The following is a 27,213-nucleotide window of genomic DNA, read 5'->3' on the forward strand; positions in this document are numbered from 1 at the left end:
GAGTAGTGATTAGTCAGGGTATTTTTTATTAAAAATGAAAACAATCAATAAACACAGCACAAAGACAAAAGCTGGATCAAACATATGCCTTACGTTTTTTTAGAAAGCAATTGAAACAAGTAAATTTTTTATATTGAATTTTTATGTCGTGCTTCCATAGAAAACCTTTTAATAATAAATGCCATTGACCAATAGGATTTAACGTGTTTCCGTTTTACAGACGCCATTGTAGTGGGCGAGTCCTGCATCTTTCACCACGGTGGTTGTGAGCGAAGGGGAAATCATGTGATTTTCTCTTAGTTAGAAGATCAAAATTGTCCTAATCCCATTCTGTATAACTGTGGAAGAGTTTAGTAGTAGAGTGGTAAGTAAAGCACAATTTTTCTTGCACCGACTGCTTGAAGTATTTCAATACTTTTCGTGTGTTGATGTCGTGTGATTTACCGATTGTGAATATTGCACGAGGGCGCTATTTTAATCGAGATTAGGACTATAATATTGGCCTAACTGTAGGCGGTGATTTCGTGGATAAAGTGGGGGTAGCCCCAGACTACGACTGTTAAGCGCAATTTTGAGCCTTACGCACATTTGTTATACTGCATCCCGAGTTGATTCGCCTTTGAATAACATCCATTCATAGGATAATCTGCCGAGAATGAAGTACCACAAATTTGCGCAAGATTCAACGTGTTCAAGATTGCACTTAAGACTTTAAAACTAACGACAGGGCCAGTCTGGACTACCTCTTTGGCCCTACACCCATTCCCTCCCCCCCCCAAAAAAAGTGGAGAGTGTGAATGAAAAAAGCTTCCAACAAATTACAGTGTATATCAACCCCCATTTACCGCCTAAGTTAGGCCTACTCACCCAAACTGGTCGTCAATTCATCAATTTGGTCATTCTCCAAGACCAAGTCCAACTGTTTCTATCCATGAAATTTTGGTCCCTATTTAGTCATCTCAACAGAGCGGCTGGACAGCTGACACCTGTGACGAATTAATCCGACTAACTTCGACCCTACAAATCACCTTTTTTAACATTTAGACATGGTCGGGCAATATTAGTAGGGTCCGGCTTTTGCTTCCATTAATTCATTTCACTCAAGATAGCTTGTACCCTCAGTCAAAATCCTCCAAATTCACCTCAAAACTGTCCTTAGAATGTCTCATGCACCCATCTATGGATTAAGTGAGAATTGGAGATTCCAATAATGATAATGTGATTTGGAATGTTCTTCATAAAATGGACCAAAATGCAACTCCAGATGTCATTTTTCAAAACTTCTAAAAGAGTGACTTTAATGTAAAATACAAATTAGCACAAATTAGATCAAAGATCAATTATTTTGCTCCAGAACAGTATGTTTAATATGGACTGATATGAAAGCATCATAGAAACATGATTTGTTTACATTGTAACATATACAAATTGATAAAATATTGATTGACACTGATAAAATGTAACTTCAGTGGCCCTATTAGTGTTGCCAATGGTTTCTTGTTTGCTTGTGGTTTTGTTTAGTTTAGGGGTTGCTATTTAATTTGTGTTGTTTTAATTGGGAAAGGATTTTTAAATAGCAGATGGTTTATTTTTCCTCATTGGCTCTGAAGAAAAATGCACTCCAATGATGAGTCTATGACTTACGTCTGAATCCCTTTAGAAGTAGATGCAACCCTAACTTACCCTTTTGTCAAAAACCAGTGCTCAACGTCCTTGTCATATGTTGCCTGGATTGATTCCAAATGTCAGATGTCAACTGTTGAATATCCCTCACCCCCAGTAAAGGAATTCAACCGCCTAATCTACCCTTCCCCCTTTAACAAACTCCTTCCTGTTAGCACGCTATGAGACAGGGATTCCCATAGGCTTGAACCTTAGTGAACTGGCTCCATTCATACATCATTCAGCCAATCACATTGTCTGTTTTATGTGTGAGAGTTGCACGTAATTGTCAAATCCAGATGTTGTTGCGCATTCCCTCATGTTTTTCTGGGTGGTGGTGTGCATTGAATACACCTTGCTTCGGGGTCAAATGTTTGACTGAATCTCTCATAAGTCTTTGTTGTTGCTCAGTTGTTGAACACACCAGTGACCCGGACTCCACCAAAACAATGTGCATTCTTGGTAATCTAATGAATACTCATAAGATTCATGAATATTTAAGTTGTTTTTTGACAACCGATAGAATGCATATTCGTAATTGTCTTCATTGGTACTTAATATTCAATCTTTTGTTTCAAGTTCAACATCTGATAAATTTCCTTTTTAAAAGTCAAAGATTTCTTGATTTGATTGTGCATTTTCAGGTACCTGGAGGTTGTACAAGATGATGCAAGCGCAGGGTAAGTAAACAACGATTTGCATAAACTGTATTTACTAGAATTGTAAAATGTGTAAATATGCATACAAAATAACCTGAACAATGAACCCTCCTTTGCTGTAACAGTCGCAGTCAAAAATTCCTTCCGTTGATTTGCCACGGTACACAGACACATACATGTAGGGGTCATTGGACTGATTTTGACTTTGTCAAGAATGCGTCTTTGCATAGGAGGGTTTAATGAACAACCAGCCCAGAAGGGTGTACACATGGAAATGGTTGGGTCATTTTTTCCCTCTCTTGAAATTTTCTCCACAGAAGTATTTTTTGCTTTATGAGTACCATAACCACAAAGTGTGAATATATTATAAAACACATTGCAGATCTGTTACATGTAATATTGATTGTTTTATCAGCTGTTGAAGTGAATAATAATTGTCTGGCCTTCAGTACTCTAGCTTGAGGCTCATGTCATGACTTTTTCCGTACATTATATTTGATGCGGTTGCATTGCATGTCTTTTAGTTGATTTTAGGGATTGCTTGTGTTATAATGCACAGCTTGATTGAAATGTTAGAGAATTTTTTGTCAAAATTTGTATCTAAATGTAAACGATACTTACATTATACACGTACATATATTGACTGGTTCCTTTCATATGACACGATATCAGATCGTCAGTAAAACAGAATTTATCATTTTGTTTTGGAAACAGGTGTATGCATTGAAGTCACTCCCTAAAACAAGTGTCACTGTTCTGCGCTTGAATACAGAAGTTTTTTCTTGAATGAAAATGTATAAAACACCCCAAAGCGCCGTCGGAATAGAAGATAAATTTTAGAAAATAAAGAATGGTGCTATAATTGGACCCAAATATCCTTTAAATTGAGCATACATGTATTTGAACTCTGATTGGCGAATGACATCCCACACACATGTATGTACATAGGCCAGCGCCTTCTACATGTACATGTACATTTATGTTATGATCTTGACCTTGCGTCCCCTTTCACATATCAAGAACTTGTTTTAAAGGAAGTAATGGCCTTGAACCTTTGTAGGAAGTTCCAGGTCTTCAAGGATATGTGGTGACCGATTTCAAATGTCATACTGTCAAGGTCATGTGTTTATGCATTGACTACAGTCTGACCCCGTTGTGTAGATATTTACAATCTGTACAAGTATGCCATTGCTGCATTTTCGTGGGTTTCACCAGCTTTTTGTCAGCTCTTTCGCAACAAATCTGTCACTCACAAAAAGTGGGAAGAAATACAGTAATTGACTGTGTTTATGCTTGTTTTCTAGAAATACAGTGATTGACTGTGTTTATGCTTGGTTTCTAGAAATACAGTGCTTGACTGTGTTTATGCTTGGTTTCTAGAAATACAGTGCTTGACTGTGTTTATGCTTGGTTTCTAGAAATACAGTGCTTGACTGTGTTTATGCTTGGTTTCTAGAAATACAGTGCTTGACTGTGTTTATGCTTGGTTTCTAGAAATACAGTGCTTGACTGTGTTTATCTTGGTTTCTGGAAATACAGTGGTTGACTGTGTTTATGCTTGGTTTCTACCGGCAGTATTTACATGTAAAGCGTGCTCTACGGTATTTCTATCAGGATTTACGTGTTCACAGGTTTCCTTCTAGTGTACATGTACAATGTGTGTGGACCTATTATGCTATACCTGCAAAAGCAGCCAAAGTAATTTTTTCAAAGGTTCAGAAAAAAGCAACGACGGAATCCCCCTCCCTTCGTCTGACTTATGAAGTTATCTGCCAATGTCCCCATGATTTTTTGCACTCTCCATTTCGATCCTGACGGATTACATTTGGGTCAAAATAATACAAAGAACTGGATGAAGAATTTACATGATTGGATCCCCATGGTTAGGGAAAATTCCCCCAAAAAATCCTAGGAAAAACGGTGTCCTGGAAAGTCATAAAAAAGTCATGGAAAAGCCGTGGAAATTGAGATCATGTGTTGCAAGAGTTATTTTTGAGTGGCTGCTCTTGACATGATCACAGAATAATAAATTACAATGATTATCCTTGTCAGTCAATGATAGAGGTTATGGCAGTCTTCCAGTTTATAATACCAACCAACTTTTCTCTGCAAAAAGGGTACATGTCAGGGGGGAAATTATCACATTTTAATCCTTGAAAGCCCAGGAAAAGCCATGGAATTTGGTTTTCGGATTTTGATGGGGACTGTGCATAACATAATTTCACGTAACGGTTACTCAGTACTTTGTTGCTTTATAGATTGGAGGATAACTGCTGAAGATCGGGCTAAACATGATGCCCAGTTCTACCAACTCAAGCCGGTCAGCGGGTTTATCACCGGAGAGCAGGCAAGGGGGTTCTTTCTCCAATCTGGCCTCCCTAAGAATGTCCTTGGCCACATTTGGTGAGTTGAGAGCTCTTCACACTAAAATCAGCTCTTTTTAAAAATCATTGTGACATGAATATGCAGTATGACAAGCCAAAAGCCCCTTCTGTTTAAATTAATCCACCAGGCTGTGCAAATATTTACACAGAGTGTGTCTAGCCTTTTGATATTGTGGTCTCTATCAGTTTCACATCGGTCAGTGGAGGTTGGCATGACTGTCAAGACTCAGTTTGTATGCTTTTCCTCTAGGAACCTTGCGGACATGAACGGCGACGGGAAGATGGACAAGCAGGAATTCTCCATTGCCATGTACCTCATCAAGAGGAAACTTCAAGGGACGGAGCTTCCCAGCACCCTCCCCCCGTCACTCAAGCAACATCCTAGTCCTAGTATGGGAGGAGGATTCGGCGGGTCCTTCTCCATGGGTAAGAGAACATGTGTCAGGACATGGACCAGGGGGTGTGTCAGGGGTTGTGTCTTTGTGTGTACAGTACACGTACATGTCTATACATGTATGCTGATGTGTGTTTGCTTTTACCCTAACACTTTTCAGGTCTTCACTTGGCATCGTCTTTCTATTGTGTCTTGATCCACGTGGCGTTCAGCTTCAAACCCAATCCCCTGGGGATTTCATAACAAACCTGATCCAGCCCAACACAGTCTAACACTTTATTATGTGCCGTCTCATGTACATTTTTTTTAAACTTTAAAAATGTGGACACCTGTTAGTGAACCCATCAGATTTGTATACGTTAAAAGTGTTGAATTCAGTGAGACGTACAATTGCTTATTAGGGCAAATGATTCTGTATGAATTATAATCCATCCCAAACCTCAATCACTCCTAACTCTAACACTCTTGCAGCATAGTTGGAGTTTTCTAAGTAAACATAGCTCCATTGCTTAGCTGTTTCTCCTCTTGGTTTCCATTAACATGTAGTATTCATGACCATTTCTGGTTTCGTTTTCCTTCGGAAGGTAATACTCATGAAAGATAGAGTACAGAGGTGTGAGAATTGAGCTGTTTAGCTGATTTCAGCTTTTTTTGTTCAGATGTCGATTCTCAATTTCAGCTTTTATTTGCACCTGCTGTGTACAAACGTACAAAGACGTCTTACATTTTAGCTATTTGCTAGCTGTTTTCAGCTTGAATTTTAAGTGGCCTCTCACGCCTCTGTAAAAATTGAATAACTATTTCTGTAAACTCTTGGAGGTGCACTATTGTGAATCGCCTGCCTTGTCAATGTCACTCCTCTTCAATTCAGTAGGTGTATGAAATGTTGATGAAGAAGTTGAGTAGATTCAAGTATTAACAAGATATTGATTCAATGATTCATTCTTCAGCTAGTCTAGAACTAACGCTTCTTTAATTCCCACAATTCTCCAAATCTCCGACTAATCCTCTCCTAGGTATGAGCACAATGACTGGCGTAGCACCCGTGCAGTCGACGGTTGGCATGGTAACCATGGGAGGAATGGGAACCATGCAACCTGTGGCTGGTTCCGTAGCCACAGGGCAAGGGAGTTTCAATACCCTACCGGCCAGGAGTAGCCCCATGGTATTATCAGGAATGACCATGGGTATGTGGACTAGCAAAAGGTCAAAAGGTCAAGCCTAGGGAACAGTTAAACATCAAATAGAAATTTTCACATCTCACTAAATGTAAGTTTGTGAATATGTCCCTTTGACCTTTTTTATCTCCATGTGACCTGATATGTTGTAGCAAGCAGTATTATTTAATGCAGTATTTGAAAGATTTAAAAGATTGGCTTTGGGATTTAATGCTTTCTTCACGACTACTTGCTTCAGTGACTTAACCCATAACCTCTGGGACGCCTGGATGTTATGACTTATTCTTCCTATAATACTAGCTTTCCTTTAACACATCCATTGTTGCCTTTCAACCTCTATATAGTGTGCATTAAAATATTGATAACATTGGGCATACATGTACTGTGTGTGGCTTGAGGGTTTGTTTATCACGTTTGACCAGCTTACTAATATTTTATCTGAAACAACTTGTCATCTTTGTCCCTTTAACAAATAACTAATTCTCAGATTTTTCCCTCCAATGTGACAAAATATTTTGTAATGTACATCCATAACTGAATCAAGCACTCACATCCAGATTTACGTCTGTCTTTCCCTTTAGCTAAGGTTTGCAATCCTTGATTTTCCTTCAAGTTTCAAAGTGGGTTGTTACTGAAACCAGATTTTGACAACTTTTTGATCCCTTAGGAACAACCAGTCAAATGCTTGGACAGTCTGGTCCCGCTGGATTCCAAGGCATACAACGATCTGCGACCCTGCCCCACACTGCCACCCAGCCAATACAGGGATCACCAGAAAGGTTAGAAATCACACTTGAAGTGGCGTTTTTACAGGATGAAATCTTTTGTCAGTGTCATGTCATAGAGAGAACTTTTCATGGTGTCGATTTTATAGCTTTTTAGATGTTTTGCCCAAGTCCTTAAAGGTATGAAATTTGTCAGGATATTTTCTGATTTCAGAACCATTTCATCTGGCTCTTCGTCATGTCACGAGTTTTTAAAGAATCTCTTTTAATATCTGGAAAATGATTTGTTCACCGTTAAATTGTTTTATGTATAACATTTAATGATGAGTACAAGTAATGGGTATTTTAAAGGTTCCTGATACGTGTAGGCAAACACAAATTTATGTATACCATAGGCTCTGTGCTACTGTGGGGCCCTCAAGACCTCTGGTGATTAGTTCCCTCAAGACTCTGGTGATTAGGTCTTTTTAAATTCATTTTCCTCCAATCTCATCCCTTCGCCATTCAGGAAATGGACCACAGTTTCTTGGCACTTCAACTTTTACATCAAGTAGTACTGGCTACAAACCATTTGATGGATCTTGTCGGTTCTGAGTTGGGGTCGAATTGATTTCGCTGAACTGATGGCAAGCCATCAACAATATCATCCCTGATTTGCTAACTTTCTTGGCATTGCTGTATGTTAGAACGTCTGCTGCAATCAATATACACAATGAGTCATGGGTGATTTGTCTGGCACCTGTTTGGATCGATGTATTATGGATCAATCATCGGTGCTTTGAAATGACAACAGTATCATAACAGAGTCACGTTAACATGAGCATGTGATGGTTAGTCGATACCATAATGAGTGCATACACATGAAAGCTAGTTTCATCTGTACTGATGTTGGCATACGCTTTGCTAAAAATGATACGATTGGAGAAAGATTTATAAAGGTTGAGATGTCAGAATCTTTAACTACTGTGTCTGTGTACAGTTATCATCAAGTGAGTTCAAGAAAAGGCAAAAACTCTCTAAGTTAACTTGCCCTTTTGCTACAGGTCAGCATCCATGACCTCAAGCCCTGAGTGGTCTATTCCCCATGGTTCTAAACTGCGTTACAAGCAGACCTTCAACACAAGCGACAAAACACGCAGCGGGTTCCTGACTGGCCCCCAGGCTAGGCAGATACTTGTTCAGACCGGCCTACCACAGGGAATACTGGCACAGATATGGTAAGACACAGCACTGGGCAGATGGAGGTGGATGGAGTGGTTCCCAGACTCATTGGCTGATGACTAAAGCCTTTGCAGGAGGCTCAAACCCAACCAATGGAAGATGAAGACACATCCTAGATTAAGTTCCTTAACCCTCACCGTCCTCAGTCCTCCAACAGGTGAAGGATTGAGGACTGTTAGGGTTAAGGATATTGGGATAGATTCATTTGATTTCGGAACGTTGTTGATTTCAGAATAACTGAAAGGGAAGACCCTCTCCAATAATAATGACAACATAAATTAACCATTCCGCTGTAATCTGGCAAATAGCTTGTCAGGCATATAAAACACCATGGACCTTTTCAAGCAATTAAATGTCATCTCTTTTTCTTCCTCTTACCAGGGGTTTAGCTGACATAGACAATGATGGGAGACTCACTCAGGATGAGTTTTGCGTCGCCATGCATCTTGCCGATATGGCCAAATCCGGCCAGACCCTCCCTGTTACGCTCCCTATGCACCTGGTACCCCCGTCCTTCCGCAGGGCTAGATCAGGTAGCGCCACAGGCACCAGCAGCGGTCAGATAGCAGGACCTATGAGTACCACTATAGCTCCCAGTATGGGTGGTATGGCTCCCAGTATGGGTGGTATGGCTCCCAGTATGGGTGGTATGGCTCCCAGTAGGGGTGGTATGGCACCCAGTATGGGTGGTATGGCACCCAGTATGGGTCCCATGCAACCTGCTATGGGATCTGTGATGGGTATAGGGTCCATGCCAGCTACGGGTGGGATGATGATGCCCATAGCGGCACCTTTGTCTCCTGGGTTACCACAGCAACAGAGCCTGGATGAGCAAGCACCAATTGAAGAGCCATCAATGCCAGGTACTTCTGTCTAGATTGTATTCCATAACCAGCTCAAATCATCCAAAAATCCAGCACCTGACAGTCCCTCAGGGTCCAGACACTATTACTTTACCTGGTGCTTGAATTCCAAATTTTGTTCCAGAGCATTGTTCCAGAACAAAGAATGTTGCATTGGTTCACAGGACAGCGGTAGATTCTAGAGGTTCATGTCAATATCGAGCTAAAATACCTCAGAAGTAAAATGCTATTAAAGTGAGAATGCCTCCATAGTGTCTCTGGGAATGTCATACATATCTTGATTTCCATTGATGTTTTGAATCTTGTTCACTTTGGAAGGTTTTCCTGCTAATGTTTTGTGTCGTTGATTTCCTGGTTGGTAGTATCTTTTGAGGACAAGAAGAAGCAGAACTTTGAGAAGGGGCAGATGGAGTTGGAGAGAAGACGAGCATTGCTGAGAGAGGAACAGCAAAGAGAAAAGGTAGGAATCTTCAACGAGTCAAAGACATTAGCCAAGAAAACATAAGACATGTCACAGTCTTTAAGAACATTGTCGCTGTCTTAATTTGCTGCTTATTAAACCTTTTCACGTAATTCATAATTTGTAATACTGTATTGTGTGTAAAACTGCTTAGCATTACAGAAATGAATGTTTAAAGAAATATTAACTTTGTAACTTTTTGGGGATAACAGGATCGTCAACTTCAAATTGAGAAGCAAGAGCAAGAAAAGAAGGAGAGGATTAGGTGAGTGGGAGGATTTGAAAACATTTGGTTCCACTGAGTAATTGTGTACTGCAATCTGATTCATATTTGGTGTTCGGGGAACCAGATCAAGATGGCCACTTCACAAGTGCTCAGCTGCTGCTGTTTTTTTTTTAAATAAAATGGACATCTTCCTTGGTAGAATGGAACAAGAGAGGAGGCGCCAGATGGAGCTTGACAAGATGTTGGCACGGCAACGGGAGTTGGAAGCAGAGCAGGAGGAACAACGACGTAAGATGATTGAACAGCGGGAGGTAACATTTCAATCTGAGAGTCGTTCAAACTTGTCCCTTCTATACAAACATCAACCTTTTTTATTACACAAGTTCAATTGTATCTTTCTAACAAAACCAAATTACATGTTTGTGCTTATTCCATTGAAGTTGGTCACATACACCCAACACTGTTCTCTGAAAAAAATAAGTGTGCATGCCACAATTGTACTCATTTCGGTGAAAGTTGGTCACATACATCCAACACTGTTCACTGACACAAATCTGTGTGTATGCCGTGATTGTACTCATTCCGTTGAAATCTAGTCACATGCACCCTACACTGCTAGCCGTGTGTCCTTTCTGGGCTCTAGACAGTTAACCTCCGAGTCAACACCCAATCTTATTAGCACTGTATGAATTATCCCCTTTCCAGGCTGCTAGACGTGAGTTAGAGAGACAGCGGCAGCTGGAGATTCAACGGCAGAGACGTCAAGAGCTGGAAGCTCAGAGAATCCGACACCAAGAAGATGTCTGTCATCTCAAATCCAAGAGCAAGACCTTGGCCTGTGAGCTGGAGACCTTGGTGAGATTTGGATTTAATCAGTTTGGTCTCAAGACTTGTCTTTGGTTTTGGAATGTCTTCATCCTTTCTTGAGAAGTCTGTCTGAATGCTGCTCCTTGTTTTGCTCTTTCAGGAGGATAAAAAGAATAGTTTAAACAAGCAACTTAGTGACACCAAGAACATAGTGACTGAGCATCATACAACCATCATCTTAATGGGACAGACACGAGATGCCAAAGTGGCTGAAATAGAAAGCCTGCAAAAAGCCATCCAGGTAAGCCAAGCCCTCCAGAAACCCTCAAGGAACCCTTAAGGAACCTTCCAGAAACCCTCAAGGAACCCTTAAGGAACCTTCCAGGAACCCTCCCGGAACCCTCCAGTGACACATTTTTTGCCATCATGAATTTAAAGGTGTACTGTCCATGCGTTGGGCGTGTGGCACCTCGAAATGTAAATTTCTAAGTGAATTCATTATTTTCCAGGATTGCATTTGTTACGAGATTTCCAAAGAGACATCATACAAATAAACTGGTCCAATAAGTAATCAACTAATTATTTCCATTTTTGAATCAAATTAAGGTGTCTTTCACAACTTTTCCAAAAACTATGTTGACACCGTAGTCATTCTTCAATAAAATTCTTCCTCACTTACAGATTTCCTTTGCTTGTCACAACCATTTTGTATTTTCTTTGCTTTAATGATGATTTTTTCCAAGTGAAATTCATCGAATCTTTTTCTTTATAGGAGCAAAGGCAAATAAAACTGAATTTGGATAAACAGAAAGATGACATCTCGGATAAGGCCAAGAAATTAGGCATTGACAGTCATGTCTGTGAGTATCACCAATGGCTCATGATAGCCTTGTATTGGATGGGTTCTAGAAGAGAATATGAAGTGGAAGCCTGGTTTTACAGGCTGTGTTTTCTCAAGCCAAGCGTTTGTTAGACATCGAGAAGATTTAAAAATCACGAGTACTCAAGTCTACCTGGGTGGGATTCGAACCTTGTACATGAATCTGATCTCTTATCTGGAGTAACTCACGCATCATGGAGTGCTAAGTTTCATTTGGTTCCATCTTTTTTACCCAGTTGAGAATCACCGCACTGTTATGCACAGCTTGACCACTAAGAAGACCACAGTAGAACGGCTACGAGACCAACTCAAGCAACACGAGAGTGCTATGGAGTCAACACTGATAGATGTGGACTCCAAAAACACCAAAATAGCTGTCAGTATTAACTTTCTCTGTCCTCCTGGCATTTTGGCCTTTGGCTTTATTTTGTAATCATTCTCCGGTAGAGTGACTTGTTGGATGCAATAGCTGGTTAGCTAAAAGACTTCAAATGACTTTCATAGAGTACATGAAATAATGACATATCACAGGACATATGTGCCACAGGATGGCATGGATTGATATGAGGAAGACCAGAAGAAATTAGAACTCTAGACAATTCCTTTTTTGTGATTAATTCTTTTATTCCTTTGTTTTAGGAGCTGAAGGAGCAAATTCCCAAGGAGCAAGCAGAGATTGATCACTTGACGACCCTACACCAACAAGCAGCAGTTGACAACAGACGGATGCAGCAAGTAGCTGCTGAGAAAGAGCAAAAGATGAAGCTGGCTGTAGAACAGCAAAGGATCAGGTACATCCGAGTACCAGTCAGTTGCCTTAGTTACCGGCCTCTTCCTACAGATTCAGTGTGTTCCTGTAAAACATATCTGGGGGGACAGTTTCAACTGTAAAGTGGCCTTGGACATTTTTTCTTAAATTTTGGAAAGTTGTGGATATTCTGAAAGTGATTCCTGAATTCTCATTACAACATCCCCTTTGAAATTAAGTCACGAATGCTTCCCTCAAAATTCAGGGGCTTTAAAATTCTAACGATGAACAATTTTTCTGTCTTGTTTTTTTCTAGGGAGGAGAATCAACGAAAGGAAGAAGAGGAGAGACGAAGGCAGGAGCAGATCCGACTGGCTCAGCAGAAGGCAGAGCAAGAAGCAGAGAAGAAAAGACAAGAAGACGAGAAGAAGAAGAAAGCTCAAGCTGCCCCTTCCATTGACCTGTTTGCTAGTTTTGGTGAGAGTTACATCTGTTCCTTTAATGCAGATAAAAGAGATCCAGTTTGTGAGGTCAGTCTGATATGTAATGAATGGTTTTATTCAGGAAATTATATTATTCTGTGGTTTTCATGCAGGAAGCAGTACTGATGATCCATTCGCAAGCACTGCAGGTAGGATGTCTTCCTGTCATCGTTTTTTTTTTAGGATGTTTGATTTTAGGTAACCCGTTTTTAGATTGGATTGGACTCAGTCGTTTAATTAGGGTGATCTGCATTGTCATGTGATCAATAGACCTTGTTGCTTCAAAGACTTGCCTGTGAGTCATTCTGCATTTAAGGTTCTTTTCTGTCTCTTGGAATAGAGTGCTGTGTAGAGTTGAAATCTTAGAGTTATGGGTTTGTTGTGTCTGATTTTTCTTTCAGCTGTTGAGAAAACATCCGCAGCCAAACCATTAGACCCATCTGACCCCTTTTCAGCTTTTACAGGTAAGTATCAAAATCAAACATATGGAAAGTGTTTCCAGATCAGTTGGGTTTTCAAAACGTAGAACATAGTGGTTGCTGTTGAGGTGGGTTATCCCAAAGCCGAAACAAACATTACAAAGCTTATCTTATTTCTAATATACATGTCTTTTGGTCAATTTCTTTAGTCTATTTTGTCCTTTTTTTTCTGACAATTTTTTCATTAATCCCAACACAGGACCCACAGCTGCCACCAAAGCTTCCACTGACAAGGAGGACCCTTTCGGAGCATTTGCAGGTACTGTCAGTTGTTGAATCATTAGTGTCTTAATACTTCCAGTTTTATGACTCCAAAAAATCTTGCATACGTGTCTACAAAGTTACTGAAGACTTGATGAACATGACTCAGCTTTCCTGATGTTAATCCTTACCCCAGGTAGTAAGTGTGAATATGTCCAAATCTAGCACCTACATTGCAAAGAGAAGACCATTTGGATGGCAACGTTGAGTAATTTACTCACTGGTTCTCATCAGACCGTCCTTAGTCTTCAATGGAGATGTGCTCCAGTGGATCTATCACTAACTACTACAGTTTATTTTCTCCAGAAATGTTGAATGTCAAATCAGACAATCGTATAGAGTGCATTAAAACCAAATCCGCAGTCACCTAGTCACGCAACAAAAATTAAGTCGGTGTGGATGTTGATGTTTGACTTCAGATTTTTCAAATGCCACGTTTGATTTCGGCTCAACCAAGGAGGCTCCAAAGCCGACATCGCAGCCCAGTGTAGCCCCCAAACCAGCCCCAGCCCCCAAGCCAACCCCAGCACCAGCACCAACCCTCAAACCATTACAGCCGTCCACGGATGTCACCCCCTTGACGTCTACAGTCAGTGCCACCACTGCACAGACCACCAAAGCGGAGAAGCCACCGGTTACTGCACCCAAGCCCAGTGTTAACCATGACAGCGGGGTACCGACCAAATCACCGGTGATCAAGACCTCAGGTGTACTCTTCATGCGCTACAGGGCATTATATCCATTTCAAGCAGAAACTCCTGAAGAATTGACAATCAACCCAGGAGATATCGTCATGGTGAGACTTGGAAAGAGAAAGCTTATGCGTTTTAATTATTCCTGTCAAAGAAATATTCTTCATTCTAATGCTGAATAGAAATTTGAGGAGGAGGAAGTCGTTTTAGCTTACTTTAAGATCCCTATTAAAGATGAAGTAATTGTCACGACAACTTCACAAGTCGCTTCATGATAGTAACTTCAACTTGGGAAATTGAATTAATCTTGACAGGTTGGTAAAAGTGAGAATGCTGAACCTGGATGGTTGGGAGGAGAACTAAATGGTAAGACAGGATGGTTTCCAGAGAACTACGCCGAGAGAATAGATGACGAAGAGGTCAAACCCACTAATGACCTTGGTTGGGCCAGCTTCAGCAATTCAAGTAGTACCAGCCAGTAAGTCTTTGCTCCATCAGGACCAAATTATTTCACCTGTGGTCCCACAATGAGATTAGTGGTCAGATTTGTATTGAGCCAGTTTGATCCAGTATTTTTTGTTCTTTGTGTTTTGATTTTCCAGGACAGATGTCATTAAACCAGAAACCACATCTTCCACTGAATCAGCGCCAGCTTCCTCGGCATTCAGTCAGCCTTTCAAATCCTCGCCTTTCACCCCAGTGGCGACCCAGCCAGCCCCGTCACCAACACCAACACCAGGACAGGTAGCCCTAGCCTAAGGACGCTCCTTGCACAAGCCCGGTCTCAGTGGTGAAATACAGAAGTGTTTGAGATTGACAGTTGAGGATTGAGCGACCCATCTTTCTCGGCTCTATGCTCACGCAACAAACCCTTTGTATTCCCTTGTCAGAGCCTTTACCCAGAGTAACTAGATATGCAAGAGCATCAGAAATTTGCAAAGAGAAAACTTGAAGGCAAAGAAAGAGCAGTGGCCTCCAACATGTATGTCTTAATCTCGCTGAAAAACTAAGCAAAGCCATTTCAGTTTTCATCCTGACGAGAATTCTTTTCAATTTCTCTAAGGTGGTTATGATACAAAGCTATTTCCAAAATACATGAATTTCTGCATAGCTTCTCTGTACGTCATGCTGTCTGTCAGTCACAGCAGTGGTCTTGCTTTCTGGTATAAATGGATGCTCAGTCCTGGGTTGGCATCTGGCTTTGTTCCTTGTCTGTTCTCAGGGCAAGATACTGCAAGACGGTGTGAAGGCTGAAGCCTTGTATGACTGGGAAGCTAAGAAGGACAATCACCTGTCCTTCCAGAAGGGAGACATCTTGACTGTAAAGGAGCAACAAGATTTGTGGTGGCTTGGTGAGTTGAACGGCAAACAAGGATGGTTCCCCAAGACTCAAGTCAAGCAACTACCTGAAGAGTAAGTATTCCCAAAGAAAGCTTAATTTTCCTGATGAAATTGAAAGTAAGTAAACCCAAAGATTAATTAATTTTCCTCATGAAATTGTGATAAGGTTTACAAAGTTTGTATCAATGAAATGGAAAGTAAGTAAACCCAAAGAAAGGTTGATTTTCCTCATGAAATTGTGATAAGGTTTACAAAGTTTGTATCAATCTGAACCGTTACACATCAGACCATGCCCTCCTGGAAATTTGGTAGATTTTCCAGCCACTGTTACTTTGCACGAGACGGTTGTTCTTAAGCAAGTCACTTTACCATGATTGCTTCTTGTCAAATGAGTACCGGTGAGGAAAGCAGGGTTTTTTTATTAGTATCCACACTGTAGAGTTGGGAGGGTTTCAGAAGTACTCGCCAGTCGGGATTAATGGCTGTCGAAATCCTTTGATCATTATTCAGTAATGAATTATAATTGTCTCCCAATTCCTGTCGTAGCAAACCAGCTCCTGCAGCAGCAACAGATTTGTCTGTCTCCATAGCAACTGGCTCTGTTGCTGCCATTGCATCATCACTGTTTGGGAATGTATCATCGACAACTACCAGCACTGTCAAGCCTGCCATTTCCCCAACACCTGGAGCTGCCCAACCTCAACAGAGTGAAGGTACAAGTGGTTTAGATTGATTGAACAGACATATCAGCATGTCTGCCAGCTATGTCTACAGATGTCAAGAACTTGTGTTTATCACTTCCTTGATTAAGCTCTTACAGTGATTGTAAATTTTTTATTTCCTTAGAATATGTGACGATATTCCCTTACAACTCGGACGAAGCAGGTGATTTGCAGTTTACAGCTGGTGAGACAGTTACAGTTACTAAGAAGGATGGTGAATGGTTAACAGGGACAATTGGGGACCGTCAAGGCATCTTTCCAGCCAATTGTGCTCAGCCTAAGAGTAGCGCCCAAGTCCAAGCAACAGAACCAGTAATCAACTCGCTGGAACCACCCAGTCACCTGTCTTTCGATGAGGTGGTTACGAAGTTTCCTTACTCGTCAGACCAGCCCGGTGATCTGACCTTTGAAGCCGGCGTGACTATCGTTGTAACTAAAAAGGAGGGGGATTGGTGGACGGGCAAGCTTGGAGATCAGGAAGGGATATTTCCAGCCAATTATGTCACTCCTAAGGAAGGAGGAGACAAACCAGTAACCATGCCAACCACTCCAGCTGTTGCCGTGACACCAGACGAGACAGCTAAGACATCGTCACTTACCCGCAAACCAGGTAACTACAGACAGTTCTCCAGGCATGCAACTTTTCCTCGGATCAGCTGATTTCCTCGTTTTCTCTTCACACTCCTGCCATTGAAAATTGAACAACAGTACAAATTCTTGTAAAGATTGGAATTTCCTCGTTTTTTGTCAAACTCTAAGTTGCGTGCTTGGTTCTCATAACTTTTGAGAGGATTTCAAATTCCCCTTGAGACTTAAAAGACCTTTCAGGATTGAGGAAGATAAAGCCTAACCATAATACTTGCATGTGAGATTGATAACCCTTGAAAGTTAAAGCACAAAGAAAGCATTGGGTGTCAGCAAAGTGTATAGTTGTGGAGGAATCTGGAATGTTCCTTTTGAAATCTCCAGCAGATGTGGGTTTCACTGGGGTTTGTTTCTCTAGTTGGTCTCCAAATTTAATTTCTTGGTAATTTTTAAGCACAATGTGTAAAGATGACAAGACTAACGATTATTTTGATTGCTTTGCTTGACAGAGATAGCACGAGTCATTGCCCCGTACACAGCAACAAGTGCAGAGCAGCTGAGTTTGTCTCTTGGCCAGCTGATTGGTGTCAGGAAAAAGAATCCCAGTGGTTGGTGGGAGGGAGAGCTTCAGGTTGGGAAACGATGATTATCACTAGCTTTGTTTATCCGTTCATTTGGCTGAAATATTCAACAAAAGACACCTTCACTTTCCAAGGATGATTTGTTCAAATTGGAAACCTGAGATGATTGGTCAGTTTCAGATTTTATTGCCCTTTTCTCTTCTTCAGGCACGCGGCAAGAAGAAACAAATTGGTTGGTTCCCTGCCAACTACGTGCAAATGATGAGTAGTGGTGGCAGTGCACCGGCTACCGGTGCCTCCACGCCAACTGAACAGTCACCCAGCCAAGGGTCGATGACTGTACCCACCCAGGTTTGTTTGCAAAAACCATCAAATTGTAAAAGATATTTTCTATTTTGATCTTGGGCATGGTGGTTTGTATGCTCAACAGACTCCTGGTACCTGAGTTAATGTAACCGGCAGAACAAACTGATGTCAAACAGCTCTGATTGAACATTGTCTTTCTGTCTCGTCTGTCAGTTCGAAATTTTGATTGGCATCGTTCCTTTTTGGCAGTTTTTAATAAAGTTTCATGAGCTGCTTAGTAGAAAAATATTGTTTAGCAGAAATCAGCCAGGAAACCAGTTGCAAGTAGCACACACTGGATGCCATTTTGACTGGTAACTTGGGGGGGGGGCCTAAGCAAATATTACGAGTGCTCAGTGCTCTACTGAAATCAGCTCCCTACTGGAGGGAGTTTGCTTCACATGAACTGAGGATGTTTGCTCATTTTCCTCAGGCCTGCCAGCTGTGATTTTAAGTGTTCTTTATTTTGACCTTCCAGGGGACGGAAAGAGCCACCACGCCCACAACACCAACGCTTGATGGAGGTAAGTTGGAGCCGTTTTCACTGGGAGAGTTTTGTGGTGATGGTGAAAAACCCAGAAGATGTAAATGGAAGAGCTCATAAAGATGTACAAATCAAGTCCACCCAGCTTTACATGTCTTTATCATCTTCACAGATATGTGTACTTCTTAGCGTGAGATTAGAAAACTTTGCCATATAAAAACAGAAGAGAACCATTTTGCTCTAAAAGGAAATTGCCTGTGAAGAATATTTTGTTCAACTTTCTTTGCTATTGCCATCCCTTTTGACTGTACACCTTAAGGAATGGTTGTTATATTTTCTTGCCAGCGTGTCAGGTAGTCACCCTGTACCCATATGTCAAGCAGAACGATGACGAGTTGTCCTTTCAGAAGGGGATGGTTATCAATGTGGTTAGTAAGGAGGACAAGGATTGGTGGAAGGGGGAACTTAACGGGCTAACTGGAGTCTTCCCAGCCAATTACGTACAGGAACTCAGCGATGCAGGCCACACCAGTAAAGTAAACTGTGAGTAGCCTTTGATCATTGTAGCTGAGGTCTGCACTCACTGTTGCATTCATTACTACCATCTGTATAGTGGCTACCTGTCCATTACGGCCACCTGTTCATTACAGCCACCTCTACATTATGGCCACCTATCCATTATGGCCACTTGTCCATTATGGCCACCTGTCCATTACGGCCACCTGCCCATTGTGGCCACCTGCTCAACCTGTGTATAGTGGCGACATGTCCAGAGATGCCACTTTTCCGATTTTATCTGAATTTTTATTAAAAAGACAGGCAAAATTCCATTTTTCCTTTTTTTCCGTTCTGGCTCAAAAGAAAAGGTCAGGAAAGAAAACATACATGAATGCATTGAATTTCACCTCTATAAATTCCAGTTGAGTGACGGTCGCACACGGCATGCATGGGTACAGCTCTTTCCCTGTAGTAGCCTTAAAAACAAGACCGCCTTCGTCTGCATGATTGTCAAAACGACTGGAGATCCAGCAACGCCACATGTACCAAGTAGTGCACAGTGCAGTGATCTGCCTGAACACGCACCTCGTGAGGGGGTGTGTGTGTCCATTTGTGCTTGCTGCCTGCACCGCGCCGTGTCATGCGACATTGTGCTGAGCACACCTATCACACAGCCTTGAATTCAAGCCTATCATCTCAGTCAGTGGTTCCCGATCACAGTGGTTGTATGAATAGGAATATTGTACACAACAAGTCGGAAACCAATGACATCATCATGGTGTGTTTTGGCAGGCTGCGCCGCAGATCAATGTCTGCAACTGTATGCTGCAATGTATATTACTTCATGCAACAGATTCGTCAAAATATGAAAAAATGTAGAATGTTAGATAGAGGGAACAACTTAAAACCATCAAATCAAACATGAAAAGTGGAACTGGACGTGGTTGTAAAGGAAGAGAACCCCTGTCGTTATGCAATCTGCTCACTGCACTTGGTCATGCACTTGAATGTTCCTTGCCAGGATTCAAATGTTCCAGGATTTTGAGCAGAGCCTGTGGCATCTCTGCATGTCCCACCTGCCCATTATGGCTACTTGTCCTGCCTCTCTTTAGTATCCACCTGTCTCTGAGGTCACCTGAATGTTACAGCCATCTGCACATCATACCCTTTTATTTGCTTTTACTCAATCTCGTGATCAGCATTAAAAAATGTGTTGCTTTTCTGTAGATTTCCTAGTGTCTACATCATTTTCATGTTAAGTTTTGCAAAGTTAGGCTTGATTTTGTTTTCTTTAACTATGCATCTACCTACTTTCCTGAAAAAAAGACTCTGCCGGCCATTTCTGACCGCTTGTCAATTCTTCTTTTCGCTCTTCAGAAATTTGACTTGCTGCATAGGCTTGCGTGAAAGACCCACTACCACACCCAAACCAAGCAAGATTGTCGGATTACCATGGAAACTTGGTTGTCATGACTATGCAAGCTGGAGTTAAACACAAAAAAATCCCAGTAACTCAGCGAAAAGATGGTGTCCTTTCTTGTTGTCGAAACAATTCTGTATTCTCTGTGTGTCTTGACGCATGCTACCCCTTAAACATCTGTGATGGTTTTGAAACGAAAGAACTAGTGGAGTTAGGTAGTGGGTCTTTCAACAGCAAGCTGCTTGTATGCAGGTCTGTACTATCAACTCATTATTTCAGAGTGTAGTCTGGGTTAAAATGGTTACTCTTTCCCTGTTTGGTGCTTCCAACTCAAGAAAACTACAAAATTACCAAAGCACCAGACAGATTTCTTGCATGCTGTGCTCTGAACGACCCACTGCCAGATTTCATCTTCCATTGGGAAAGGCTGTTTTAAAGAGGGGAAGATAAATTATATATTAATTAATTGGGATCCATGTATAGATGCATATATATTTATTATGTCAAGGATTTTGAGTATTTGTGGAATGCTATCAAGTTAGGAGAAGCTTTATTATACCACTCAGTCATTTTCTCTTCTCAAAATCAGCTCCATTTCTCTTTTGAAAATGCTTATTGTTGCTATCTGTCCTTTCTTTAGTATTAAAAGTAAGTTTTTAAAGCCCATTATTTTGGGGAAAAACAACAGAGTAATGATTTTTTTCTCCAAACGTTTTAGTTTTAAAAGTTTTACAAGAAGTTTAGTCATCTGCCAAACGGCTGACAAATTCATCAGATCTTGTTGCTGGAATCTCATCTTTTGTATTAGAGTAGAGTTGCTCTGTCTAGTGAGCAATGTGCCCTTTGCAAGTCTGTAACTCAATGTGTCACTCATGTGCTGTGTTTGGGCAAAACTCAATATGTACTGCTTACCGAGTCATTGCTGCTAAGTCTAAGAAATATCGCCCTCTACATTCTGAAACAGCACGGGATATTTGTGAGATGGCTGAGCCAACAAATGGAATTAGGAATGATGGAAAGCACCGTTGATTTATTCCTTGCGCTCACAGAGTTGGTGTTGTAAAGCATTGCCTATTGCAACTTACTGGTTAAATCTGCTCAACTGGTTTTAGCATAGAATGCATCTCTCCAATGCGGAATTTTGGTTGGTTGGAAATATGAATGGGATTCCTGGCATTGTGAATGTATTAAAAAAAGTGTTAAGGTCCGAGCAGCTGCATATGTTGTGCTGAGCTTGAGTGTGGTTTGCTACACTAGTTTGCCTGCTAATGAGAAGTCAGGGATGCCAATGAGTGTTTTTGAACTCTTGGCTTGACCCTTAAGTTCAGCACGGCTCATTTTTTTTTCAGTGTAAACATCCATTTGAAAAAATGGACCCCTAAATTTATAGAATGACCTGTAACCCTAACAATCCTCAATCCAGTAACAGGTTAGGGATTGAGGACATTAGGACAAGTGAAGATGAACAACTGACTGAAAGTAAAACACGCAGACTTTGACAGAAAGTAGAGAGCCAGTACCCAAGACACTGTCATGTGGCAACGTTATACTCACGTCAATCGCATACAAAGAAAAGTCCAATGTACTTGTATGTACATGTGTAATTGATGTCTATGAGGAAAGAAAAGTCAAAATACTGCCACCAGTCTAGTTTACTTATTTCTGTCTTTTAACAAACAAGGACAGATATCCACTCATTGTTTCTAGTGTGAATTAAGTCTTTACATCATTTTTTTTAACATTGAATTATCTCAGTGTTTTTATTTTTTGGTGCTACAAATGAGTTTTTTAGGTTCATGTTGTTACAAAAGAAGTTTTCATGTAGGTTTTCCATCACATTCAAAACTGTGTCCAGCAGACCTTCTATATTGTACGTTTTAACAAATTATTTGATATGTCTGGTGATCGCTTTTGGGAAAAAACTCAGACATTGTCCAGTTATTTACTGGATTTTGACGACTTTCGAACTTTTATTTGACCAAAAAGTCACAAATTTACCACTGAAATGACATATTTTCTACACGTAACAGGGTATTATACAACTTCTGTATCTCTGTTCATAGACTAGAATGAAGATAACTTCCATAATCTCTAGAAATTAACAAAGTGAGGTATTTGTATCTTTAAAGGGTGTCTGATTGAGAGGTAACTTAGGTAGTGAAGACACTGGGGGGGAAACTTGAGAGACGTTCACAGTACGATAAAGCCAGCAACGTTAACTTTGAAGCATGAAAGTGTTATTGAGCATTTGAATTCTCTGTGAACGTGCACATTTTTTTTCTTTTTGTTATTTTTTTAATTTGAGAAGCAGCATCATTAGCTTTAAACTCATTGAGACAATGCTGATGATAGTTAATCGGTTTAATTCGTAATAAATCTTATCGATACAATTGCTAAAGAATAATCACAAAACGACTCTTCTCTCAGAGAAATTCTGAGGCAAGGGGGGAAAAAATGAAATGATCCAGATTCGTTTCTTCTAAGAGATGAATCCCTGCCCTCAATGCTTGTACATCATTGGCAATGTTTATTCCAAAGATGACTCAGTAAAGGAGCAAGTCTTGCTCCATGGCAGTGACAGACAATTTTCAATGGCAGAATTGTGCTTTGGATCAAACCTATGAAGTGTCTGAAATGGTTACAAATTAAACGAGCTCTGAACACGAATTTATCTGTTTCAAGTAAAATGTGTAACTTTTCAATGTTCAGTCATTCAATTAAGAATAATTAAATCCTGTACCCACCATTCTATACCCAGTCGATTTGCTAAAAAACCTGTCAGGAAACCTGAAATTTGTTTTGGTTGGTGGTTTGTTTCTTTTTTTTAATTTATAAACTTAAATTGTTATTGCCGGAAGGAACTTTAGAGTCAAGTGTAAAATTGATTCTTTGGAAACAGAAATAATCAAATTTTGAAATGAAGTTTGACTGACAGGTGCATTGATATTTTGCCAAATTCAACTTTTGTGGTACAATGTTCATTGGCCTTGTGTACATCTACATAGCATTAGATTGACTGTGTCTGCAAATTGTAATCATCACGTTTATCATTGTATCTGACTGCCACAAAATTAGTGAAAACGTCAACAAGATGAGAGATTCTGTCTTGAGTGGAAGCTGAACATTCTCCATCCTCTTCATATGAATCTTAAATAAACCATTTGTATTACGTTGAGCCTGTTCTCACGGCGATGCAAGAAAACATGAGTTTCAATTGTGAAGTTTGGAGTTTTTTAGACAGAGATCATTCATTGTAGGATTAGGGTAGACTGGGAAAGGTTATCCCCACAAGCCCTCCACAGCTTATCTAAGATTGACACAAAGGCTGAAACTCTCTGCTTGCTGTACACACTCTAAGCAATTTTCAAGTACATGTAGCCTGTTCAAATAGTTTGTCATAGCAGCTGACTTCTGGTCTAATTTGTGTGAGATGTAGAGATGAGTTTTGCTGTAAAGCCAAGTTGATTGTGAAAGGTTTCTAGCTAACGATGATAAACCCACATTGGTTGGATTGTATCATTTATTCATTGGCCAGGAGAGTGTCTTTGGGGTAAAGTTCCCACAATGTATCTTTGTAAATGTGGCAATCATTTTGTCCGTCCTTAAGACTTTGATGCAGTGTCAATATCGTCCTTCCCCCAGTAAAACTTGTAATGGGCGACCCTTGACCCAGTTGTTCCTGCCCTACCAAAAATGCCTCATTCTGAAAACGATGTTAGCTGAAGCGTGTTGTTAAAAAGTTGGAAAAAAGCCATGTTGTGATGGTAACCAAAGATTGGCTTTCATAATTTATCATTAATATCAGCAAGAAAAGAGTCATCCTGGTTATTCTTCTCAAGCAAAATAATCACGCAAAAACATCAACAGTCAAACTGGGAAAAAAAACTAAAATAGTTTATACAATTGATAAAGTTCAACGATCAGATGCCAGATTCTTGGCTTAATATGCGTAAGTACTTACCACATTCATGCTAAGCAAATCACGATCTTACATGTTTTTATCATCAGTTGCATGTACCGGTAATAATCATTTTAGAATGTGTATTTAACTGTTAAGCATTTATTCAAAATTAATATCAAAGTATTAATAAACCTGGTCGGTTGAAACCATGTTGTATGTAGTGATTTTAGTAGTTAGTCATACACACTTATGGAGGACGCTTTTGAAATGTAAGGTGCAAGTATTCCTTGGTCCCCTTTCACAGTTTTACGTGATACTGCTCATTTTAACTAGCCTGTGTAAATCATGTATTAAATTTCAATTCCTTTTGCAAGCAAAGCCTAGGATCCCTTTCAAAATGTTTGGGCAGTGTAGTTTGGAAACTCAGAGATGATTAAAAAAAGCTCAACCCCAGAGCTGGGAAGAGCCCCACTGATAAGATTTTAAATCTTATATGGTATAAATTGGTGAGGGTTTGTGGTAAACAATATGAATGACAATCTCTCTCTCAGTGGACCCACATAGAAGGACAGGCCAATAACAGATGGGTGTGTGACTAGATACTGGACCGTCTCTGTGTGGACCCATGTAGAAAGACACGCTGATAACAGATGGTTGTGTGACTGGATACAGGTCCATCACAGAGTGGACCCCTTTCTTTTCAGAACCAGCCATTTTCCCAATAGAAATTTTCTTTCATTACATTGCCACAAACCCTCACCAGTTTAAAACCCAGGAAATCTGCTAGGGGCCGAAAACCCAGTCCACATGTCAGCATGGATGGGATTTGAACCTGACTTGTGAAGGCAGAGGATGAGAAGAGTGCCACTGTACCAATGTCAGCTGATTCTATCAAAGAACTAAGATTCAGTTTGCTCATTGATTGGCTGCCATATACTGCTTAGATCCATGCAGACTGCTGTTATAAAAGGCCCCCCCCGAAATGACATCAGATCAGTGACTTTGACACAGGTTGTACTTTTTAAAAAACAATAGTTCTTTCAACCTTAACTTCTAAGGATGTTTCCTTATGATAGTAGCATTGTGTTACAGGGATGGAACTGTACATGTTAGCTTTGAATTCCCAATAAACCTTCATTAAATTTTCAAATTGAACTTGGGAATTGAACAAAAATACCTCAATATATGACAGTGGCTTTTGGATCAAATTTTTAAACTTTAAATTTAATTGTAAAAATAACAATCTAGAAGAATCTCTTGTCTCCCTTAACGTGAACCCTTTCAACACCTCGACCTGAAAACAACTAGCTGAATGAAAAAATGAGATTTTTTGAAATGGCCAATTAATCAAGTCTGGATGTTGGTGTTCTTATTTATTCTCCAGGGACCAAAGATCAACATCTGTTAGAGTGTACAGCACCGATGGAAAGACATCGACAGGAGAGTATTCATGAACTGATCAATACCGAACAGGCCTATGTTGATGATCTAGTCCTGGCTATTGAAGTTAGCATTCAAGAAGTTATCAGTACAATTTTGTAAATTTATTCCCCAAAATGATGTGACATTTTGTTCTGTGAGCTTAGATTTTGCAGGTTTTGGTCGCTGTAGTGAAAGGAATGACATTTAAGTAGATTTGTCACAATGGATCAAATCCCCCCCCACCAGGCCGCGGATCCAAATAGTAAAATATAGATGCTTAATACACCTTGCGCAGAATCACCCAATTGGATCTTGATATTTCAAGAATTGTTCATCTTGCGCAGAACATGCTTTCATAATTCCTGCAAGACATCCCTATCAGTGATTTTACAATCAGGTTCATTTTATCTATTTGGTTCTCTGAAATGACAAACTCTCTTTTTTGGTACGTACTAGGTTTTCCAGAAGCCTCTGAGTGATTCAGGCAAGGTAGACGTACAAGAGATGTCACGGATCTTTGTGAATTGGAGAGAAATCATACAATGCAATAACAAACTACTTAAGTAAGTCTGTGTACCCATCAAGCAACCAAGTCGGTACCCCTGTCACCTGTTTGGTTTCACTAATCTTCTCATGACGTCAGTGCTTGTGTGCCTTACTCATGACAATGTACATTTAAGTTTAACAACAGGTGTAATTCTCTGATTCTAAACATTTAACCATGGTGCCAGAATACAGGCTTTTTCTTCTTTTTGTTTCTGCCAAAGCTTGTGATAATTATTTTAAATAAAGTTTGCCACATAAAGTGTAATTGGATTACCAGGAATAATAAGTAGTTCTAGAGATATCGGTTCTTTCTCTTGACTCTGGCATCCAAACATCAGAGTTCCATCTGACCAATCAGAATGCTGCTGAGACTTTTCTTTATCTTTAATATTTTTATTTGTAGTTTTGTAATTTCTCTTTTTTGTGTTTATCCTTGTAAACCAGGTCGTTGCGAGTTCGTAAGAAGATGTCTGGTGAAGGCCAGCTGATACACATGATTGGAGATATTTTATGTGAACAGGTAAATCGAGGATGACAATTAAACAGCACAATTAAAGAGATTCAACAGATAATAATCAGATTTAACACTGATTAATTTCAATCATCACATACAAACTTGATAAAAGTGAAGTGTGTATGGTTTAATGGAGTTACAGAACAGGACCTTTTCTCCATCCCTGTTGATTTCTTTCTAGCTTCCTCGTATGACAGCTTACATCCGTTTCTGTAGCTGTCAGTTGAATGCATCAAGTTTGCTACAGCAGAGAATTGACAGTGATCCAGAATTTAAAGAATATGTCAAGGTAAACAGGGAAAAAATGTTAGAAATCTTGAATTTATGATGCAGTGAGTGTATCATTGTGATGCAGGTTCCTTCAGGATGCCTGCCTGAGTGCCTAAGGCACTTCAGAAATTAAAGACATGAAGAGTGCTCTATCAAAGGGCCAGAGCTTGTCATAAGATGCTATTACCCCTGACAGGCAGGCCTATAACCCCCTTTTATTTTTATATGTGTCATCTTCCATGGCAACATCCTCTGTAAAAGAAGGTAATCTTCATTGACATGTACATTACTTGAAGACGTTTAAGGTGAAACTTCACTTGTCGTGATTCTCCTGAGCAGTTTAAGTCACCATCTCGTCCCCCCACTCTAAAGAAAATCAACATGATACAAAAGGGAATCTGTCTTTCAGTCTTTTGAAAGCTTTCAACGTTTCTTCTGTTAATGATAAATTGGCAGAGCAAAG

General features: G+C 40.2%; 1 protein-coding gene across 2 annotated transcripts in view; it reads left to right on the forward strand.

Annotated features, from left to right (window-relative positions):
* The first annotated feature begins 227 nt into the window (after nt 1–227).
* The window catches only part of LOC110974370 (intersectin-1-like), a 33,180-nt gene continuing 6,194 nt past the window's right edge, over nt 228–27,213 (forward strand). Inside the window, exons 1-34 of one of the 2 annotated variants that reach the window (XM_022225954.2) lie at nt 228–364; nt 2,307–2,342; nt 4,580–4,724; nt 4,956–5,131; nt 6,116–6,286; nt 6,945–7,056; nt 8,046–8,219; nt 8,605–9,086; nt 9,449–9,546; nt 9,759–9,811; nt 9,972–10,083; nt 10,478–10,627; nt 10,740–10,880; nt 11,352–11,439; nt 11,696–11,835; nt 12,099–12,250; nt 12,524–12,684; nt 12,803–12,838; nt 13,091–13,153; nt 13,368–13,427; nt 13,849–14,225; nt 14,436–14,599; nt 14,724–14,865; nt 15,344–15,534; nt 16,009–16,175; nt 16,309–16,794; nt 17,279–17,400; nt 17,558–17,701; nt 18,174–18,219; nt 18,525–18,722; nt 25,383–25,504; nt 25,877–25,983; nt 26,411–26,486; nt 26,662–26,769. In XM_022225954.2, coding sequence (XP_022081646.2) covers nt 2,327–2,342; nt 4,580–4,724; nt 4,956–5,131; nt 6,116–6,286; nt 6,945–7,056; nt 8,046–8,219; nt 8,605–9,086; nt 9,449–9,546; nt 9,759–9,811; nt 9,972–10,083; nt 10,478–10,627; nt 10,740–10,880; nt 11,352–11,439; nt 11,696–11,835; nt 12,099–12,250; nt 12,524–12,684; nt 12,803–12,838; nt 13,091–13,153; nt 13,368–13,427; nt 13,849–14,225; nt 14,436–14,599; nt 14,724–14,865; nt 15,344–15,534; nt 16,009–16,175; nt 16,309–16,794; nt 17,279–17,400; nt 17,558–17,701; nt 18,174–18,219; nt 18,525–18,722; nt 25,383–25,504; nt 25,877–25,983; nt 26,411–26,486; nt 26,662–26,769 — 4,980 coding nt within the window. In that variant the 5' untranslated portion in view covers nt 228–364; nt 2,307–2,326. The remainder of the gene's footprint in view (nt 365–2,306; nt 2,343–4,579; nt 4,725–4,955; nt 5,132–6,115; nt 6,287–6,944; nt 7,057–8,045; nt 8,220–8,604; nt 9,087–9,448; nt 9,547–9,758; nt 9,812–9,971; nt 10,084–10,477; nt 10,628–10,739; nt 10,881–11,351; nt 11,440–11,695; nt 11,836–12,098; nt 12,251–12,523; nt 12,685–12,802; nt 12,839–13,090; nt 13,154–13,367; nt 13,428–13,848; nt 14,226–14,435; nt 14,600–14,723; nt 14,866–15,343; nt 15,535–16,008; nt 16,176–16,308; nt 16,795–17,278; nt 17,401–17,557; nt 17,702–18,173; nt 18,220–18,524; nt 18,723–25,382; nt 25,505–25,876; nt 25,984–26,410; nt 26,487–26,661; nt 26,770–27,213) is intronic. The other variant, XM_022225955.2, reaches the window with a different exon arrangement.

The sequence above is a fragment of the Acanthaster planci genome, linkage group LG15 (assembly GCF_054643075.1).
Source record: "Acanthaster planci isolate LZ-2023a linkage group LG15, COTS_SCS, whole genome shotgun sequence".
Taxonomy (NCBI): Eukaryota; Metazoa; Echinodermata; class Asteroidea; order Valvatida; family Acanthasteridae; genus Acanthaster; species Acanthaster planci.